Source organism: Aulonocara sp. 'chitande type north' Nkhata Bay, linkage group LG7 (assembly GCF_057382095.1).
Source record: "Aulonocara sp. 'chitande type north' Nkhata Bay isolate Kocher_YH1m ecotype deep benthic linkage group LG7, A_spYH_male_GT1.1, whole genome shotgun sequence".
Taxonomy (NCBI): Eukaryota; Metazoa; Chordata; class Actinopteri; order Cichliformes; family Cichlidae; genus Aulonocara; species Aulonocara sp. 'chitande type north' Nkhata Bay.
This window is the reverse complement of record NC_141350.1, coordinates 10,176,174-10,190,303: the sequence shown is the minus strand read 5'-3', so window position 1 is coordinate 10,190,303 and position 14,130 is coordinate 10,176,174. Positions and strand designations below refer to the sequence as shown.

General features: G+C 40.7%; 1 protein-coding gene across 1 annotated transcript; it reads right to left on the bottom strand.

Moving 5' to 3' along the window:
• Nucleotides 1-2,927: 2,927 nt before the first annotated feature.
• Nucleotides 2,928-7,768, bottom strand: lrrc4.2 (leucine rich repeat containing 4.2). Its single transcript, XM_086298483.1, has 2 exons — nt 6,417-7,768; nt 2,928-6,264 (listed from the first exon to the last, which is right to left on the bottom strand). The coding sequence occupies exon 2, from the start codon at nt 6,141-6,143 to the stop codon at nt 4,149-4,151; it is 1,995 nt and encodes a 664-aa protein (XP_086154609.1). The 5' UTR covers nt 6,144-6,264; nt 6,417-7,768; the 3' UTR covers nt 2,928-4,148.
• Between the last annotated feature and the right edge of the window lie 6,362 nt (nt 7,769-14,130).

The window sequence follows — 14,130 nt, the reverse complement described above, 5'->3', positions numbered from 1 at the left end:
ATAAAATAATCCAGATCCACATATCCTTGTGGAAGACATTCAGATTTTCATTTAGTGGAGGTATGAGGGCTCATCAACAATTTCAACAATTTCTTGGCAGTTGAATCAGAAAATATAGTTTATGATTGGCTTAGCTTAATGTACCTGCGGTACTTTGCTTAATCATAAAAAGTAATTGGTGGGAAAATTGCAGCAACACAAAATACAATCTAGCAAAACTAAAAAAAAACGAAAATCAAACTTTTGCACTGGCCTTTTATTTGTCAACTAACTGTAGATTTATCTGGTTATATGTATATAAGCTGCTGTGTCTTCTCTCGCATTTACATTTTCTCTTTGATGTATTAACAGTATTCATTTTTCCTCGATCCAAAACCAATAGCCAGTGAAATTGCAAAACATTGTACATATTATTTTGACAATGTGATTCAAGGTTATTAATTCCCTTACATTTTTTAATCTTTTGAATTTGTGCACATTCTGCCCTAGTTAAAAACAAACAAACAAAAAAACAAAGACACAGGCCAAAGCTTTGCAGTATGATAAATCAAGTGTTGAGAGAAGGATGAGTCCTGACAATTTCTCACTTCTAAGGGTCATTACAATCCCTCTGTGGGCACAAAAAGGCATCAGTCAATGGAGAGACTGTGGCAGCATTTCTGCCACCTGACCAACACTTTTTTTCTGCAAGAGACTTCATCAACAGATATGGATCTATGGGCTCAAGGACATGTTTCAAACAAACCCTCAGCCTTATAGAGCCGTATCCTAGCCTTTTAGTTGTTTCTCTGCAGATCTTATCAAGTTGGAATAAGATCCACCCATATGGTGGCAAGTTACAGATTATTTTTACTTACCTCCATATCCTGCAAAGTGTAAAGCAAGAACAAGAGCTAGTGACACGCTGCTTCCTTAAAAAAAAGTAATCATATATTTGACTTTATCATTAACCTTTTAGTAAATAAAAAAGAAGGAAAAAGCAAATGGGTTCAAATGACGTATGCAAATCAGTGTACCAAACAGATGAGCCTATAAACCTTCAAACACGATCTATTTCATACTGAATCACTAATTGAAAAACAGTCAGAGATGGCAGCAGTTATGGCACGCCATCTTCCTATCTTATTTACAACAAGGCGGCATACAGCAAAAACAAAAACAGCAAGAGGGAAGCAAACTGACTGAATAGTTGATAGTACTAAGTTGATTTCTGACTTTCCTCTGCTTTTGCTCTTAACACTGAAGAGACGGAGGAGGAAGAAAAGAAGAAGAAAGGAAGTAGTTGTCAATGTTTATATGTGCCTGGTTATCAGGCACATTAAAGGCGTTGCAAACAGCCAGTAGCCTCTTATGAAGATGCAAGCACGGCCAAAGAACCATGCTGTGCTGGGGGAAAATAATAAGAGTCTGCTCTTTTTCAACCCACACATACTCTAACAACCAAGAACACTCTGTTTTGCCAGCGCAAAAAAACAGCCACCACATTCTGTTTGGCACCTGAATATTCAGTAGTCGATCATCCTTGCATTTTCTTGAGGAAACTGAAGAAACAGTTGAGTTGCATCTGCTTATTGAGGCCCTTCCTTACCTGGACACTGTCAGGTGTGCTGCCAGAAAACACAAGCACCTCACTGTCCATTGAGAATTTAGAAAACCTTCAAAAATTTGGAGGTATTTAATCAACACCTGCAACATATTGTACAGCATTGTTTACATACATCCATTTTCTTAACCGCTTATCCATTTCAGGGTCACAGGGGGCTAAAGGCTCGACTTTGGATGAGAGGCAACAATATGTATAATTCAAAAATTTTCCTTTTACAAGAGTTTATCCTTAGAAAACTCACCCTCAATCAACCTATATTTCAAACCATGCATAGCTGTTGTTCCTGTTTTCTTTTACTGCACCAGAAACAAACTGTAATGCAGTCACGTTAGTGTAAATGTCATAGTAAATTAAGTATCTATATATTACATCACCCAGTACCTTTAAAACCAATTATTAAGTGTCTTGGATGGCTGGCCTGGAGCTTTAAAATGAAGCATTGGTGTTCCTGTCAACTCAACATGTACCATAATTATCAAAAGGGTCATACTTTAATTTCCTCTTCATCCCTAAATAGTCTCAGCAGGAGCACTTTTTCACTGCAACATAAAAGTCTGAAATGACCAGAAATGTGGAGGGTCGAACAGCATCTGTCAAAATCAGTATGAAATAAGGAGGACTGATGAGTGTTTGTATGAAGAGCAACAGTATAACATCATGGGTAAGCCGTTTCAGTCACCACAGACTGCCCACGCTTATTTATGGTAGCTGGCCTTTTAGCTGCGTGATGTCAAGACCAGATTGCTCAGAAATGCACTGACACATACAGCATCTGCAAAAACAAAAAAAAAAAAAAAACTAAACTAAAAATATGCCTGCTTTCTCATTTTTAAGTGATATATTGAGACTGCATTTGGAATGCAATACTTGTTTTGCTGAAGAAAAATAATGTTGGACTCATATCATTAAAACCCCCAATATATTTCTCTTTGTTCCATAAATGACACATTCAGGTAAGAGGTATGACCTGCGGATGAATGCGTAAGGAAAAGAAACCCACAAACCGTAGAACTGTGGGATACATGTATTTTTTCCCTTCACAGTCACTGAGAAATCAATGTTAAGAACTAAGCTGAGGCATCAAAGACCAACAGCCTATCTGACCTGCATAGAGCCCCACTGTGGGGTATAATGCAGCATTGTACACCAGTTACTTAAAGACCCATTCATGCAGACACTAAGTAAATGCATAGGACCGTAAGATGGGGGTGTTGGCTAAGATACGATTTACAATACTACCTCCAGCCTTTACGATTAAACAACTTACACACAAATGGAAATATTTTCGGAGAGAAGAAAAGAAAAACATTAGATGAAAGTGTTTCTGATTAGAGAAATACAAACCAAAGATTTTATTTTTCATAGCCTCCTTTGTCTCTCCATAAAAATAGTGTTGCTAAAAATAAAACATTAAAAGAAAAAGAAACACAAAGTAATTTTTCGATGTAGTCCATGGAAAAGTCCCGGTATCATCAGACATTCATTTTGTTTTAACTCAACCCTCTTTGTTTTCTCCAAAAGCAGAATGGTCAGCAAAGCCCTGTATCACTTCACCACATGTCTGTTCCTTTGAAAAATTAGCATCGGAATGAGCCCTTGCGGAGACAAGTCAGGCAACTGCTGTAATGCATTACTAAATTAGCCCTAAACACTACACAAGCCAATAAGAAGCATGTCAAAACCTAAGGGAAAAAAATAATACAAAATGCAAACAATAACAGAACAACATATTTGCAACAACTGTTATTAGCCTGCATTCCACATTTGCCAGTTAAACCAGAGGGGAATCATGTGCACACTAAATAAACATGTTTAGATACGCTACAACTAAGAAGCACTGGCACTGTCAAATAAACGCAGCTGAACTCCAGCGAACAGAGGGTTAAACCTTAGCTGCAGAATTTCACTGCAGTCCAAAAGCATTTGGCTGATAGCTACTGAACAGCACAATCTATCTGTGCCATTATGCTGCTATTGGACAAATGTTTGTATCTATCTAGAATTTGCTTTGTGTGTTTTTAAACTCCTTAGTTTGGAAATACCATTTTATTGCATATAATATTTGGCACAGTTAAAACTGGAGCTTCCATTTGGGGCTGGATTTAGAAACTGGTGCCTTTGCAAAGAGCTTCTTACTGCCTCCTAAATATGGTCGAAAACAAACTAAATGCCTCTTTTCCTATGCTAGACATCACAACTTTCCTTTTTTCATTTAAAAAAAAAAAGCAATTAATTATCCATTTTTTAAATAGAAGTCACCAGTTATTAGAAAATAGTTTCAAATTACTTTCTTTTCTAATATAATTTGCATGTCTCACCACTGCCTGACGGTAGTTTTATTTATATATATTTATTTATTTTTTTCATATTTATATACTTATGTATAGGCATGTACAAGAAACAAAAAATGTCTCTGTTTTGCACTTCTGTACAAAAGAAAGTTACCGTTCTGTTCTTTGTGCATTCTATTGCATGGACTGGTGAGCAGAGATGAGGGGAGAGGTTCGGACAGAGTCAGACATAAATCCATAGGGAGCGTTACTCAGATTTGGGTCTCTTGAACCTTGTCCTTGCCATGAGTAGTCTTAATGACATAGGGATCAGCAATGGTGCTGATGTGGCTGTGATGCTGTCTAACAGAGCGGTGAAGAGAGTTGTTCTGAGTCCAATGGGCACCGTAACCGCCCTGGCGGGATGAGGAGGACACATACCCAGGCTTAAAGGTGTTGCTGTTGTGTTCCACCAGTGTAGGCAGTACTAAACCTGTGTCATCAGAGCCACTAGATCCAGATGTGGGCGGTGGAACAGGAGGAACTTCTTCCTCCATCTGTATGATTTCTATGGTCCTGGCTGCTGCCACGGTGCTTCTCTGTTGATGCCTCTTGCGCAACTTATAGAACGCTATTAACATGGCAGCTGCCAGCAAGGTAACAGCAACAAAACACCCAATAATGATTTTGGTGGTTTTCATCACCTCATCCAGGCTGGCAGCTGGCTCACTAGGGACTCTGGCAGTGGGAATTGATACCTGCCTTGGAGTCTGAGTGTTTTGAAATAGCACAGTAGGTGTGGAGATAAAGACAGGTTGAAATACAGACGGTGATGCAGGGACAGTGGGCTTGGGTTTAGGGGTCTCCTCCACTGTGGGCGCCAAAACTTCCACCGTTACAGTGGTAAAGTAGGACAGATTAGATGTATTGAGTTCAGCATTGCTGACGTTTAGGTAGGCCGAGGCGTTGGAATTTCCTGCCATGTTGCTCACCATGCAAGTGTAAACACCTGTATCTGATGGGAGAACATTGGAGAAATTAAGCGTTCCATCATTAAGGACAGATATTCTTGGATGAGCCGAGCCATGGGTCAAAACAGTTCCATTAGGGAGAAGCCATCGTACTGAGCTCATGGCAGCTGTGCGACACTTAAGCTCTGCCACCCTCGCTGCTGAAATGTTAAGATCTCTTGGAGCATCAAGTATGAATGGTGCTGAACACTGAAAGGTTGTTTGATCAACTTCCACCAGGTAGCGTCCTCTCATGTGGACTGGAGTGTGGCAGCGTCCACAGCAGGTGGAATTTGTGGGAATGTATTCTCTGAGCCACCAAGAGAGCCACACTACATCACAGTCACATCGCCATGGGTTGTGATGAAGATGTAGCTCCACCAGATACTGCAGGGGGGTGAAGAGGTTATGGGGGAGAGACGACAGGTTATTGTGGGCTAAATTAAGCTCCACCAAGGCTGTGATGTCATCAAATGCATTCCTTTCAATCATAGTAATGGCAGAGTTCATAATCCATAGTTTACGTAAATTCTTGAGGCCACGGAATGCTCCAGGCTTCAGTTCAGGGAAAACATTCTCTGATATCTCCAACTCCTCCAATCCCACCAGTGGTGAAAGATTGGGAAACTCCCTCAGATTGCACATCCCCAGGTTCAGGTACTTCAGGTTGTGAAGGCCCTCGAAAGCGCCATCTGAGATGTACTCCAACTTCCTCAGCTCTCCCAGGTCCAGTCTCATGAGTGAGGGGACACGATTAAAGGCGTAAGAGGGGATGCTCTCAATGGGATTGTTTCTAAGCCACAATTCTCTAAGCTTTGATAGATATTCAAAAGCTCCACTAGGTATGACTGTCAGTCTGTTGTCGAACAGCTCCAGGGTGTTGAGACTGGTTAGACCATTGAAGGCCCCCACTTCAATCTGCCTGATAGCATTCCTGCCCAACTGTAGTACCTCCAAGTGATGCAGGTGTCTAAATGTATCTGCCTGTATGGTTTCTATGCTGTTTTCCATTAGGTTCAGGTACCTGGTGTTGGCTGGGATGTTAGGAGGAACCCTAATCAGCCCTCTGCGGGTACACACCACCTTGCTGAGCTGGTTAGTGCAGGAGCACACACCTGGACAGTTCTGTGGCTTAGCTGAGCCGAACTCAGGGCCTGTGGACTGGCACATAGTGAAGGCAGGCACCATGAGGGAAAGCACGGCGAGCAGGGCTGCATTCCAGGTAGGCTGCACACTAACCTGGCCCAGAGGACTCATGGTGTGGAGGGCTCATTATTCTGCATGGTGGGGGGATATGGCACACACCAAATGACAGACCACCCTAGCCTGGCTGGAGCAACTCAAGGCTCCAAAGTTCCATCGACAGTGCAGGGAGATTCTGCATCAAAATTGTTTTGTGAGGGAATGAAGGGGAAAAAAAGGAGGACAGATAAGGAGAGAGAGTGAGAGAGATTAATACAAGAGAAGAAACAGAAGAAAAGCAATGCAGCAATGTAAGAAATAGGTTGAGTAACAGTCTCAGTGACGTACCTCATTAGTTTGAAAGTCCTCCTTTTTGCCTCTTTCCAAATGTTAAGCACAACAGTCACATACAGCATTCATGTGTAATTCCTTTCCACAGAATGGCATGAGATAGATGGTTTCTTCTTTTTCCTTTTTTAAGAAAGTAGTGTGGCCCTCTATTAGCCAAGGGTACAAAATGGCTCCTGATATTAAAGACTGAGAGCAGCATGGAAAACACTCACAGACAGCAGTAAGGCCATGAAGGCTTAGCAGGTGCCCAGATTCCTTCTGCCCCCACCAACTGTCCCTCTGCCAGGCAGCAGACTCCAAAATGCAGCTGCACTATAGATAAATCACAACGATCCATAACGCAGTTAAACACGACAGAAGAGGAGAGAAGAAGTGACCAAGTGAAATGAATAAAAATCCTCAGTTCTGTCAGGTCCTGATACATGTGTTGGCTCGTCCGGCTGGTCGCCTGTTTGGGTGAGAGACCTCCCTCACTGTGACTTTGCCAAGGGCTTGTCGGTCGCTGATTAGCCCTGTTGTGACAGAGACTGAGAGACAGAAAAAGGCTAAAGAACTCCCGGCACAGTCATCCCCCTCTCCTCTCCTCTCCTCCTCTGTGTTCCTCTTGCTTCCTCCCAATGTTGGGCTGGCCCTGGTCAGAGCAGCTGCAGGCTGCTGTGTGCACAGCTAGCAGTAATCCGTCTATTCCTCCTGGGGGGAGGGGGGGTGGGGGTGGTGGGAGAGATGGTGGCGCTGTGTGGGGGGTGTAGAAGAGGATACGCTGCACTGTTGGAGCTTCGCAAAAGGCTGTCGGAAGAGAGAGAAAGCACTCTTGTCCTCTTCTGCAATGAGAGAATGCAGAGAGGATTACGCTTGAAGGATGTGTGTGGAAGTGGGCTCCGTATCTGTATCCATAAGCAGAGAATGGTGTTGAGGATCCTTCTCTCCGCTTGCTCTTTGTCCCCCAGGCTGCGTCCTGCAGTGGTCTTCTGCTTGCTTTTTTGTTAGTTTTTTCTCCAGGACTGAGGTAGTAAGTTGTGGCAGTTAGCCATGTGTGTGGCTGTCAGACTTGCGGCTGGCTGGTGGACTACTGCAGTAGCCAGAGTAGAAGAGAGAGAGAGAAAGAGAGGGGAAAGAGAGCCCGAAAGAGAATGAATGAGAGAACCACTGACAGATCAAGAGCAAGAAAAAGATAGAGTGTGCGAAGGAGAGAGTGTGTGTGAGTGTGTGTGAGAGAGAGAGAGAGAGAGAGAGATGGAGAGGCACGCGAGCGCTCTAACAGGCAGCCCACCATCAGAGAAACAGCAGGAGCAGCATTCTAATCCACATCTCCTCTTCTTGTTTATTCTCCAATCTCTCTTTTTTCTCTATTCCCCCCCTTCGATGTGTGTCGGTGTTGCAGGCAGCTAAGATGCTCGCTCTGCCCCCTCCCTTTGTCCTTCAGTGGGAACGTGAATGTACTGCTGACGCACTCCTCATAGCTGCTCAGCCAGCCTCAGAGCAGTGCATTGGTTTGATGCAGTGTTCCTGTGTATTAACACATACAACCTCCCCTCCTCCCCCATCTCCCTCCCTTCACAATAACCATTTTCTCCTTTCTTTCTTTCTTTCTCTCTTTCTGTGTCAGAGTTTCTCACATGCTCTGTCCCTCACCGTCCTTCTTCTCTCTCGCTCTCTGGATCACTTTACCTGTGCCAGTCGTCCCTTCTCCTGCCATCTGTCTAGACACAGCTCTTCACAACCAGTTGTTAAAAATGAAAAATGCATTCCGATCTATGATTTAGAGACAAATGGTCAGACTTTCTAGGTTAACTTTAGAGTTTCTTTAGTTCTCTCTCTATCTCTGTCTCATCAGCGAAACAGTGCACCAGAGTTTTCCAGTGGAGATGCAGCTGTCCGTCTTGTAAAGCACAGTTTTAGGAGTGTTTTCCTCACTTGTTATTGATGCCATAAGGGGGAAATAAACAGAGTTGTTTTCTTATGATGGGTTTGACTTTCTTATTGTGTCACTTGTGTGGACGTATTATGTGTGTGGGTGTTTTGGAAGTGAGGGTATCGGATCGGGGGGGTTGTGACATCATAAAGGACTGAAACGCTGACCATGCTTCTCTGTCGGCTGGGCAGTCTTCTCTTCAGGGAGGAGAAAGATGAAAGCGCTTGCATGCAGTTATCTCTGGGAATGATGAGAGAAAGACAGACAGATAGAAGGAAAAGAGACTTACCGGGAGACGGGGGGGGGGGGGGGGGGGGGGGGGGGGCTGGGTAGGAGGAGATATATTCATGTCCTTGGTGAAATAGGGGAAAGAAGCCTATAGAAAGAGGAAAGAAATTAGATAAATAGGGATAGAGAAGAAGAATGAGGGAGACGGATGAGGGAAAGTACTGCACTGTAGTCTCCTAAGAAAAATGGCACAAGAGCAGGAGCAAAAGAAAGATGAGGATTATGAGTGAGGAGTAGGAGGTACGAGAGGCGTGTTGATAGTGTTGGATTAAGCATCATTTGAATGCAGGAGAAGGAATCTCCCTCACTGCCTTTGGTTAATGACCACATCCTCTCTCTTCCTCCCCATCCTTACACATGCACATTGCTGTTGGGCACCATACCTGCAAAAAGGTACAGTCAATTCCAATTTATGAAAATAAACGCAACATTTTATTGCGTTAAGATGCTGTTGACAAACTTGCGCATGTATTAAACCATAATGAGGAAAAAAATCATAAATAAATTAAATGGATGTAAGCTGTAATTTACATAAATATACCAAAGGTTTAATGTTTGTGTTTATATGTGGTCCCCTGTTTAACATATGTAAACATAAATAAAATATCACACTAAATAAATGATAATGCTCAGCTTTATCTTTTGGATAGTTATTAATAAAATAGTAAAGAGTGGATCCATTTCAATTTCAACAGTTTTATCCTAATTCTTCGTGTCATAAGCAAAAAACAATTATCTGCTCCATTTCAGAAAACTGAAAGCACATGGATACAGTATGCATGGGTATGGGTCTTACAGTGATTTGCTTTACACTGTTAAGCAAATCACTGCTATGTACATGTCAGCAACAAAATGTATGCACATTGTATGTCATTTCTTATTTTTGTGTTATATATATATATATTTGTTATATTTTTATCATCACAAAATTGTAAGGAGTGAGGCCAATGCCATCAACTTAACCATCATGTCTGTCCTTCATCGCCCTACAATATTTAGGAGTAAAACCACTGCATGAGCAACAAAGGGAATAAATGAAACTTATATCTCACTTTGTTTTATGCATCAAAGAATGACTTTGAGAAGACTGGAATAACAGATAAAAAACAAAGGCTGAAAAAAAACACTCACTCGCATCTGTGTTTCTAGAGGTAACAAGCCAGGTAGCTTGGAAGAGAATTTCAACAATGTGCCAAATGCAGCTCATGCGCCTGTTCTATTCCCATTAGATGTTGTGATTTAAAACGAACTTTGGAGGTGAAAAAGAAATAGAGAGAGAGGAAGAGTATGTTGAGTGGCATGCGGAAATTATAAACTATTTGTTAAGGATGGTGCAAACAAGGATGGTCAGATAATTGATGGCCATGGTTTTAACTGCTGTGTTAATGCTATTACAGAGGCCAGAGAAAGGTCAGTTAGGACACTGAATATATGATGTTGTGTCCTGATGTCATTATGGTTCTCTTGTCATCTGTCTGTTTTTTTCTTTTCTTTTTTTTAATCTGTTTATATTGTTTCATATTTTTAGGCTAACGTCATTCACAGTTGCTGAATACATTCCTATGAATATGTGAAATTGGGTCCAGAATTAACTGCCATCTGCAAATAAAAATACAGTGTGCAGTGCATCGTACGCAGTCTGATGAAAGTGTAGTTAGCTGTAACTTACTCTGTTAGAACATAATTACATTTTAACCCTAACCCCTTTAAAAAATTGTTATCTATTTAATTATTATCCTTCAAATAAGAGCTTGTGAATATTTTTAGAGACATTTTAGACCCTAAAATAAATAATAGGGTCTGTTATACAGGAATGAGTTAAGTAAAGAGTCTGTGTTTTGTTTTTGACAATGTGCACACCAGAAATACTACAACTGCCAACACCTAATATACATCTGCAGGAGCTCTGTAGTTTCTGGCACCATTGGATAAGCAGCAGGGCCTTTATAATCTGGAAGTTGGGAGTTTGAGACACAGCAATTTGTGAAAAGCCCAGCACATTTTCCAATTTTCATTGGTTCAGGGCTGAGCTCCTTTTAGATCTCTGTTAGTGTAAACAGTTCTCGCCACTGCTGACTGGGAGCTCCCTGCAAAATGTGCTGTCACTGAGGTGCTTGCACCCATTCCTTAATAATTTGGCTCTTGTCAAAGTTTTTCAGGTCTTTGCACTGCACATTTATATTATGTCCAACACACATATAATAAGTGACTGGTCAATAACTGTCAAAGTTATATCAGGTTTGGACATGCACCATTTTTCCAAGATAATTTACTTCAGCTATGAGTTGTTAAGCTGTTTTGGCTCATAGTTATTAATGACATGAGTGGCTAATGAGGCAAATATGTGTGTAAATCAGAAACTATTTCCCCACTGATCACAGATGTATTGATCTCTTTTGTCATGCACTGTCATTATTGCCTTCATTATTCTGTTATTTTGTAGGCTCTTTTTCTTAATGCAGGCCAGTCAGTAGCCTTATATTTTAAACCTACTACTAACATATACTGTTAGACATTTTATTTTGCATATCCGCTTAAGGACCACTTGCTGTTTTTTTCTGTTTCTGTTCTGTTTATCCTTTATTTATCCAATTCAAAAGTCTCATAGAGATTAAAATCTCATTTTCAAAAGAAATCTTCAAAGAACTAAAAATAAGGAATCTTGAGAAGAGAGCTAAACAACTCTGAGCATATCCATAACAAATCATCCCCTTATGGTAATATCAGCACTACATGGAAAAACTTTGATTAAAAAATATGCTTTTGCTTACTGAAGCAAACATAGAAACACGCAGGAAACATTACTAGAATGTACAGTAATCAGAAACACAAAGCTATCCTCTGATGTGTTCAGTCACAGCTGGCCATACATGTATGGTTTCTAAAGCTGTGTCAGAGATCTTTCTTAAATATTTGTTGAGGTAGTCCCTGAATTACAAAAAAATGCACAGGGCCAATCCCTCTTCTCATGCAAGATCTGTCAAAGTTTAAACTCCACCCAGTTACAATCAGTCATTGCATGGAAAAGAGGAGCAATATTCTGGCCCGTATTACCCCAAAGAGAAAAAAGCTATTTACGAGGTTTAAAGACAGACAAGACTCAGTACTGCAGAAAGTCTCAGAACAAGGAATACAGTCCATGAAATGTCTTGGGCAGTGCAAGACACAGATAAGAGTAATGTGCAAATATGTGTTGGCCTAAAAGCTGGGTGTCATATAACAGAATGACAACAATGTGTCAGGTCAGTACTGAACAAGCAACTTGCTATCATCCCAGTGGACAAACTGGTTGTTGAATAACGTTAATTATTGATGCATAAGTCTTTGTGACTTAGTGTAAATGTAGTGCCCAATCAGTCTATGAGGGTTCTCCGAACAACACCAAAGGTTCAAGTTATGACACTAGGCGGCTCTGAATGTGCTTCAAGTCATCTGTAGCAATGCTGTCACTTCATTAACTCTGCTGCTCTTACCAGACTATAAAAGGCCCTTAACTATGTGGACTGAAAGATGATGACTGGTAACAGTTGCTCCTTTTGCAGGGTTAAAAGATGGAGACAGTCATTGTGAGCTGAACCCCAGGTCAAGCACCAAACAGATTTGCTGTTGCTAAAAACTCTGATAGGCTGATGCAAATTGTGCTACTGCAAGTCGCTAACGCTAACACTACCTCAGTCACCACCGGTCACTAAGGCTTCTGACACTAACACAGACATGTGCAGACACAGGATGTTATGCAGTTACTTTGGTTATTGTTCACATGGCCAGCATATTCAACATTTTGACTTAGCATAGTCGCACAGTCACAGCAAACTGATAACAAATTAGAGAGTTCATAGGTGTCTGCACAAAGGTTTGCATGCTTTTCATTATTTGGAACCTGGCATACTCATGCATATTCAAATATGCAGAAATGATAACACATGCATAATGCTCTTGTGAAAATTCTTTGCTTTAACTTTTTATGTAACTTTTTGAACCACACAGCTTTACCTCATTTAGTAATTACAGCTACCACCTGAGCTAAAACTTGTAATTAGCTGATGGTATTAACCATTACCGTTGCATTTTACTAGTGCTCGATGTTTCCTACCTCTGTGTATTCCTCGCAACTCAGCCCGTGCTTAGTGTGGCAGGTCATAAAAGTGCTGGAGCAGCATTTGGCCTGAGAGTAGAGCAGTGGATGGTGTGAGAGAGAAGGCCGGTGGAAGCAGATCGATGTGGCCTGTATTCATTAACCCTTGCTCACGGCTCCCTTCCCCTTCCCAATCACAACCCCACCATTTTAGGACAGCAGGAGGTGATTTATTAGCTGTCCTGGCTCAGTCAGCACCATCGACCCACAGTCTGAGGAGAGTTGACTCACACCAGGATATACCGATTCCCACACTGTGGGCTGAATTCACTCAGTGATTCGACACCACGGAAAGAGGAACAAGGCTGGAGGAATGCAAGATGATCAACATATATTGATGCCTATTTGTGAACTCTCTCAAAAGGCAAATGAACAGTCTTATGGCTAAATGTGAGTTATATTTATTCTTGACTGTATTATTCAATTCAGTTCAGTTCAGTTTTATTTATACAGCGCCAAATCACAACAACAGTTGCCTCAAGGCCCTTATATATTTTACAGTAGATTCTACAATTATCCAAAGGACAATTTATTTTAAGTGGAAACAAATACGTTTTTTCATTTAGAGATTGGTGGGAGACCTTACTAGGTAAGATAAGAAAACTAGATAATAAGTTACATGCTACGGAGCTGAGGAGCCCAGGAGTCCCACAGGCAGGACAACTTGCAGCTACTGCTGTTCAAATATTGATAGGAGTCTTTAACAACTGTATGTGGTCCCTTTTCATTCACTAAGGATTGTGAAAGGGAAATCTACAAACAGAGATACAATTAAATAAAATATAGAGTGTGTTTCTTTCAAAACATTGAATCCTAAATATGAGACGGGTCATGTTTTTCTAATGCTGTTGCTGCTGGCATGTATGATTATGTTTAAGTTAGTTTAAAAAAACACTATTTAAAAATAACATTTAAGCCAATTTTATACAACAAAGTTTACAATATGGTTTAGTGGTTTTGTGGCTCTCTATAAATTTATGAATTTCTATGCCTACTTCCAATAGATGATACTGGTAATTTGTTTGCAATGGGTTCTACAGCAGGCATAGTTTATGTTGTTAAGTCAGCAGTACTATTGGGAAAATGCAACAAAATGTAAAAGAAAAAAATTCAAATACTTTTGATGATTTTGGTGCCCACTTTAGTCAACTGGCTGTTGTGCAAAAATAAAAGATAAAAATAAAACATTTGCACTCAAACTCTTAATGATTTATAAACAGGGTAAACATATCTCTTCCCTTATTTATTTATTTATTTATTTATTTTTAAATAGTACAATATAAATGTTACACAGTGTGAAATCATGAAACTAAGATGTTCTGGTTTTTAAAAAATCCTATGCTCATACTGAATTTAATGGCAGGAATACATTTGTT

What these genes read in the sequence shown, in the direction of transcription:
- lrrc4.2 (XM_086298483.1), bottom strand. Translation starts at nt 6,143, where the DNA reads ATGAGTCCTCTGGGCCAGGTTAGTGTGCAGCCTACCTGGAATGCAGCC.